The sequence below is a fragment of the Hoplias malabaricus genome, chromosome 17 (assembly GCF_029633855.1).
Source record: "Hoplias malabaricus isolate fHopMal1 chromosome 17, fHopMal1.hap1, whole genome shotgun sequence".
Taxonomy (NCBI): Eukaryota; Metazoa; Chordata; class Actinopteri; order Characiformes; family Erythrinidae; genus Hoplias; species Hoplias malabaricus.
The window spans coordinates 24,450,833-24,458,332 of NC_089816.1; the positions used below are offsets into that span (position 1 = coordinate 24,450,833).

At 38.9% G+C, this 7,500-nt stretch overlaps 1 protein-coding gene across 2 annotated transcripts in view; it reads left to right on the plus strand.

Annotated features, from left to right (window-relative positions):
- The window catches only part of pitx2 (paired-like homeodomain 2), a 16,842-nt gene that overhangs the window by 6,403 nt on the left and 2,939 nt on the right, over positions 1–7,500 (plus strand). The window contains exons 1-2 of one of the 2 annotated variants that reach the window (XM_066649131.1): positions 1,890–2,438; positions 4,269–4,465. In XM_066649131.1, the coding sequence (XP_066505228.1) occupies positions 2,273–2,438; positions 4,269–4,465 (363 nt within the window). In that variant the 5' untranslated portion in view covers positions 1,890–2,272. Of the gene's footprint in view, positions 1–1,889; positions 2,439–4,268; positions 4,466–7,500 lie in introns of those variants that run through there. The other variant, XM_066649132.1, reaches the window with a different exon arrangement.

Sequence of the window (7,500 nt, forward strand, 5' to 3'; positions counted from 1 at the left end):
TATGGCAGTAGTAGGGCACAAGTCTGACAGTAGTATAGCTGAAGTATAGATGTAATATAGCTGTAGAAAGGCAATAGTATGGCAGCAGTCTGACAGTAGTATAGCTGTAGTATAGCTGTAGTATGGCAGCAGTCTGACAGTTGTATAGCTGTGTTATAGATGTAGTATAGCTGTAGTATGACCATAGTAGGTCAGCAGTCAGACGGTAGTATAGCTGTATATATGTAGTATAGCTGCATATATGTAGTATAGCTGTAGTATGGCCATAGTAGGGCAGCAGCCCGACAGTAGTATAGCTGTAGTATGGCAGTAGTGGGGAAGCAGTCTGACAGTAGTATAGTTGTGTAGATGTAGTATAGCTGTAGTATGGCCATAGTAGGGCACCAGTCTGGCAGTAGTATAGCTGTAGTATGGCAGTAGTGGGGCAGCAGTATGGCAGTAGCCGGGAAGCAGTCTGACAGTAGTATAGCTGTAATATAGATGTAATATAGATGTAGAATGGCCGTAGTAAGGCAGCAGTCTGACAGTAGTATAGCTGTAGAATAGTTGTAGTATGGCAGTAGTAAGGCAGCAGTCTGACAGTAGTATAGCATCATAGATGTAGTATGACTGTACAATGGCCATAGTAAGGAAGGAGTCTGACAGTAGTATAGCATTGTAGATGTAGTATAGCTGTAGTATGGCAGTGGCACGGCAGCAGTCTGACAGTAGTACAGCTGTAGCATAGATGTAGTATAGCTGTAGTATGGTAATAGTAAGGCAGCAGTCTGAAAGTAATACGGCTGCAGCATATATGTAGTATAGCTGTAGTATGGCAGTGGCACGGCAGCAGTCTGACAGTAGTGTAGTTGTATAAATGGAGTATAGCTGTAGTATGGCAGCAGTAAGGCCACAGTCTGACAGTAATATAGTGATATAGCTGTAGTATAGCTTTAGTATGGCATTAGTAAAGCCACAGTCTGACAGTAGTACAGCTGTAGCATAGATGTAGTATAGCTGTAGTATGGCAGTAGTAAGGCAGCAGCCTGACGGTAGCATAGCTGTAGTATAGTTGTAGTATGACATTGGTAAGGCAGCAGTCTGACAGTAGTGTATCTGTAGTATAGATGTAGTATGGCTGTAGTATGACAGTAGTGAGGCAGCAGTCTGACAGTAGTATAGTGTTATAGATGTAGTATAGCTGTAGTATGGCAGTAGTGGGGCAGCAGTCTGACAGTAACATAGCCGTAGTATAGATGTAGTATAGCAGTAATATCTAGGTCCAAGCCCTGGCCTTAAGGCTGAGGCGGATAAGGGTCAATTCTTTGGTCTTCAATATTAGACCCAGCAGAGGTCATCTATGCACAACACCCCAGAGGAACAGTTACAGTGCAGAGAGTGGTGGCTCAAAGATAAATGTTTGTACTTTAATGCTGTGTGTGAGAGAGAGAGTTGAGTAAAACTCAGTGTTGATTAAACAGCCGCGTCTCTGGGTAAAGTGTTTACGCTGTGATCATGTGGTGGATAAATAGCTTCATTGGAATGTCATTGAATCTTGTTTTTGGTAAAGAGTTTAATATGAGAACTAAGATTTCAGACTTCTCTTATTATGAAGTTGAAGACAACGTAGAATTAAAGAAAGAATAAATAATATTGGCCCACACTGTGTCCCATCTATCTCCTTCTATACCTAGGCGTCATGTGAAAGGATAAATAAGCGCGCGCACACGCGTCCGCGCGCCCCGGCCTCTTTCTCTCCCTGGTTGGCCACACACCCCTGTCATGGCGAGTTGATGGGCTGTCAAAAGGGGAGGGAGGGAGAGAGAGAGGGAGAGAAAGAGAGAGAGGGAGGGAGAGGCTCTGTAGAAGAGAGCTGCGGAGTGTGTGTGTAAGAGAGAGAGCGAGGGGAGAGAGTGAGAGATGTGTGTGTGTATGCCAGTGGATACGATATCACCTGCCTGTCCTTGTCACTCTGCCGCGTCTTTACGCAGCCAAACCCAAAGTCACTGAGAGCCGAAGCGCGGTAGACTGAGCTGCGCGCGGTGCGTAAAAGCGCGACCCGCACGGAACTGATGCTGTCCGGCTTTTTGGTTGTTTTTCCATTTTCCGGAGAGAGGAAGTGCCCGGAGTGTGTGAACGCAGACCCCGCTGGTCCTCCGGGCTCTGTTTAAGGCTCGTTCATTTCCGTGATAGCTCTCCCCGAGGCTGGAATTTTATTGCTATTCATTTTAGAGTTACTAATAGTGTTATTTTGAGCTCGCCAGTGCGTGAAATCCACTAAAGCTCCGGATCCATGAACTCTATGAAGGATCCTCTGGCTCTGGAGCATCAGCAGCACATGGCTGGAGGCAAGGTGGCCGCACTGCACGCTCCTCTAGCAATGGCCCCCAGTCTGCAGACCCTCAAACCGCGGCTGGAAGCGCGCGGAGCGGCCGACTCCTCGAGCCCCGAGTGCGCAGGTAAGAGCCGCAGTCCCGCGACGAAAAAGACTCGGAGAAGGGCTTTACGGGTCCGGTACAAGTAAGAAACAAAAATATACAGCGCTTTGGATTGTGGAGGGGGAAGTTGCTGTGGTTTGGATCAGCCCGTGGAAAAGTAGGAATACCTTTTAGCATTTTTTTAATTGAAATGGCATTGTTCTGTTCGTGTTTTATTTATTATTTACTTTACTGAGAAAAGTGAAACACAAAAATATGCGCTAAAATATTTACATTTATGTACTTTAGTATCAGCAAATAAGTGCAGATAATGTGTTAACGTATTGCCAAAAAGTACACACAAAAAATCAGTTTGAAACGGCACGTGCATTACCTAATAATCCCATAATAATTTTAACTTCAAATTTAAACATACGCAGTTGAGCGGTATTCGTAAATAAACCCGATACTTTTTCTTGAAACCGACGTATTCAGCGATTTCACATTGATATATTATTAAGTGTGTTGCACAATAAGATCGGAATAAAAGTATACTTTAAATATACTTTAAAATTGTAAACAGATTCACCGGATCATGTGTTTAGATTCAAATGAATATAACATTACTATTAATAGGCGTAGTATTAAAACCATAATGAACAAATATTTGTAAACTGCGGGTGTGTGGCGAGGTTTGAGTTACAGCAGCAGTTTCCAGGTTGAAATTTTAAATTACATTTTCAAAAGCAAATATTTATTTAAATTCATTCTGTACAATAAAGCAGTAACAAAGATCAACACCACCGCTGCTACTACAACTACTAATACCAACTCTACTGCTACCACCACCACTGATAATCATTATTATTATAAACAAGAGCAACAGTTTAAAGTAAAGTCTGAAAGGCCTATCTTATTTTATTATTTAATATAATTACTGGAACCCGTGCAGGAAAACAGACTGAAACATAACATTTAGAACCGAATGTAAAGATTTATATTTAATATATGTTCACAAAAATAAACCTCGGCATTTGAAAAGCTTGAAAGTTAATATTGCGTCTTTATAATATTATAAACAAGTAAATAAATAATGAATGAATGAATGAATGAATGGAAGTCCAAGGCTGAAACTCTATGTAAATGTACTGGTGTTTTAGTGCTTGTTGTGTTAGTGTTCGGTGTGTAAAGAGGAGGAGGAGTGAATAAAGGACTGAATGGTCGATGCTGATAGAGTTTACTTTGGAGTGATAGCGCGTGTGTGTGTGTTGTGTAAAATATGTGTATTCGGTGTGTATTGTGCTAAATAGGTCCAGGCTGCGTGCGCGCGTGTTATGGTTTTTGACCGATTGTTGTTTGAGGGTGGGCTAAAGCGGTTCTGGATTAAAATGTCGATGATTTTGGACTAGGGTTTTCCAGATTAAACGATGGACGTGGAGGGATTGATCATTTAACCTTTGAATATTACATTATTTTCTTATTTATTATTATTATTTTTATAGCGTGGGGTGTGAGTTATTAAAGAATGATTTTACTAACACATTCCTCCACAGTGGCTGGAATGTCTCGTACTGTATTTATCATGAATGTATTTTATTATAGACTCTCTTTATTTGTAAAGATAATGTTAATTATAATTTCAGGGCTGAAATACTTTTTGGAAATAAAAGGACGATAATAAAATATGTGCAGTGCTAAGAAGTTCTGAGGGTCATGTTTTATCATCTGAAACCCACGTTAAAAGCACTGTGGATGACCCCTGTTTTGCGAATATTAAAATAATTAGCTGTTATATTTTACTGATGATCTCTGATTATATAATGGCGGTACGACTGTAATATGTTTGTAAATGTGTGTGTATTTTGTCTCTAGATAAAGATAAGTCCAGCAGTAAGGACGACCCGTGTGATGACGTGTGTAAGAAGAAGCGTCAGCGGCGGCAGCGTACTCACTTCACGAGCGCGCAGCTGCAGGAGCTCGAGGCCACATTCCAGAGGAACCGCTACCCGGACATGAGCACGCGCGAGGAGATCGCGGTGTGGACTAATCTCACGGAGGCACGAGTCCGAGTAAGAGACATGCTCTCCTACACATACAGCAGTTATTATAATCATATATTACTTTAATTTTCAAAAAATGCAGGTTTAATTTGTAGTTTATTTGAGGTGATAATAATTGATAAATATGGGATTTTACGCACATTATTTTTATATTTATTTGTAGGATTTAAAATACTGGAAAAATAAACATGAAAGATTAAACAAACATTACCAAAACATTTTGCACCAGAGGCGATGTAATTATAGATGGACATTAATATAAAGTTGATCACGCGAGAGGAAAACTCAGTTCGGGATGTAGAAGTAGTGTGCACAATTGGAATATTCTGGTAAGTTACATGTTTTAAAATCCACAAATTTCTGTATGTCTTTGTAGCACGTGTAGTGAGTTTATATTTATTTGTTTAAAATTAAGGGAAAAAAATAATTCACAGGATACTTTTTATAGCGTAGTTTTCTCAAACTGAAGTTACGCATTAAAACACGCTGAGATTTTCTTTAAAGGACGTATTAACTTACATTACAAAATTAAATTACGGCAATGTTACTAATAAAGTATATGAAATGTAGGTGAAATTATTTTCCATAAACCAATCTTTAAAAAACGGCTTTTAAATTGTGTAGACATAAAATAAACAGCGCGCGGAGAGGAAGCCATGGCGTGGACAAAATTCACTAAACTGATGCCAGAGAAAACTGTAAAATATTAAACTTTACCAGAATATGATTCTGCATTCAAATCCACGTTTAATAAAAAAGTAAAGTAAAAGTCACATTCTTTTACATTTACAGATAAAACCTTCTGTATCTCTGTATTTCTCTGGATGCTGAAGTGTTGTAATGAAGCACTTAGCCATCACTTCATATCTGTTGAGTGTACGTTTATTTACAAACCTGGTGAAATATTTACAATCATTTCTGATTCCTTCAGTATACTTACCGGGGTTCCATTAAATGATGGACTAATTGTGTTGTACTATTAAACAAACGCTGCAGAATTTAATTCATTTCAAAAAGTTCTTAAAATATATATATATTCCCAGAACTTTACTTGGTGTTTATTTTTTTCTGAAATGGCGCTTTGAGGATGAAATGTTTAAAATATTGAAATAATTAACCAAAGAATGTGTCATATTACTTTATTAATGCAGTCCTTTTACCTTCATTGTTTGGTGAGAAGCTCAATATGAGACAGACACCCAACGCGCGCGCACACACACAAACCCAGCAGGCAGCAGGGCTAAAGCATGTAGCCAATGTGTATTGGGCTGACAAACAGACACTGCTGTTGTGTTTAGCAGATAGTTATTATATAGTTAGTAAACGTATAACTACTGCGCTAATAAAGAAAGTCGTGACAATGAGCTTCTGTTTACTTTTTTACTGTTATTTGTAACTTTTTTAAAGAAAGTGACGCGAACTGCAATAACGTTTATAGTCGCAGTAGAAGTGTTTTGTAGACTCCGCGTTTTTAACACACACCTGGATGTGCTTTGAGAATTAAACAGAGCAAATTCGCGAAACTGAAACGATCTGTGGCTTTTTACAGACGGGAAACTTGAATCGGGAATTGAGTTAGTGGATAAATTAGAAGTTTTAGTTCTTCAATTTAAGCCGTATCTTACTTTTTTGTGATTCTGGGTGTATTACTAATCTATTATCATCTACTTTATTTAGTTTATTGTGTTATTAACTAGTTATTGTTCTTTTGATTTTGTGTTGGTTTGTTAAGCGCGTGCAGTGCACGGGTGTCGCTTTTCTCATCGCAGGTCGGGGTTTAACAGATGGCTGATATCAGACTCTGATGTTTTATTATATATTTATTACATATATTTGAATATGTTACACTCGAGTAAAGACTCGTATATTCGAGTTTTGAGGTATAGGTTTTCGTGATTACATGGGACTGATCTGAAATAAATTTTTGTAAAACGCTCGGGCAGCACGGGGATGCACCGATAATGTCTTAAAATAGCTTACCTTTCTAATGCACACACACACACACACACACACACACATATATATATATATATATATATAAATTGTAATTTGTCTACTGGGTGTTGGAAAACATACAGTGTAACTCGCTTTAATGTACACATCATTGTTTGTTATGTAATTAATCTGCTGAAGTGAGTGTTAGCAACCAGTCTCACTGACCTCATTACCAGTTTACATTAACAGGCACGCGCTGCAGTAAATGATATCTATGTTCTTCATTAGTACAGAGTTTTAGTCTAACTCGTAAAGCATGCAGTCTGACAGGCTGCACTGCCTCTAATACACAGGGCTGGATGTGGATTGGGATAAAGCGCGTGTAGAGATAAACCCAGACTAATGAGAGAGTGCAGACAGGACCTGTGTCTCCTGCTGGCGTTTTAGAAAATTCTAACCACCCATGCGTTAGGTTTTAACTAATTCAGGCGGGGTTCTTTTTTAATAGAAGAATAGGACTTTCCCTCCAATATATTACTTAAAAATATCAAGCAAATGTCAGCATGCACGAAAGGGTTAATGGGTGTGAAAACACAATTTCCACCACATTTTGAATCTCAGCTCGTCACTTTAGAGTCAATGCACGCGAAACTGTGCTGCAGAAGCACTAATAAGAGCTGAGCTTATGAAGAAGATATGTTCTGTTTACTCCACGGAAAATGAACTTTTGTTCTTCGTGTGACGTCATTATTTATGTAAATATGTAATATATAAAAAATAATATAACCCTCTTTTTACAACCTGCGATTAACATTACGCACAATCTAGCGCATGTTCAGAATGAATACTCTGAAAGCACGTGACGTGTTATTAAGCGTTTGTTATTAACCATACATTGTCCATGGTGTATTTGCACTCATTTATCTACTGCATGAGGGTTATCAACATTATACAGGTATTACACATGTACCACGCGTCGTACTTAACGTGTAAGCTGCAGTCACAGCGCGTGCATTCGTTTCTTCCGGCGTGCTTTCTATTCAACATGCAACAAAGATCACTGCCAATTAATATTCATGCTTTACAGCGATTTAACTAGGTATAAATAT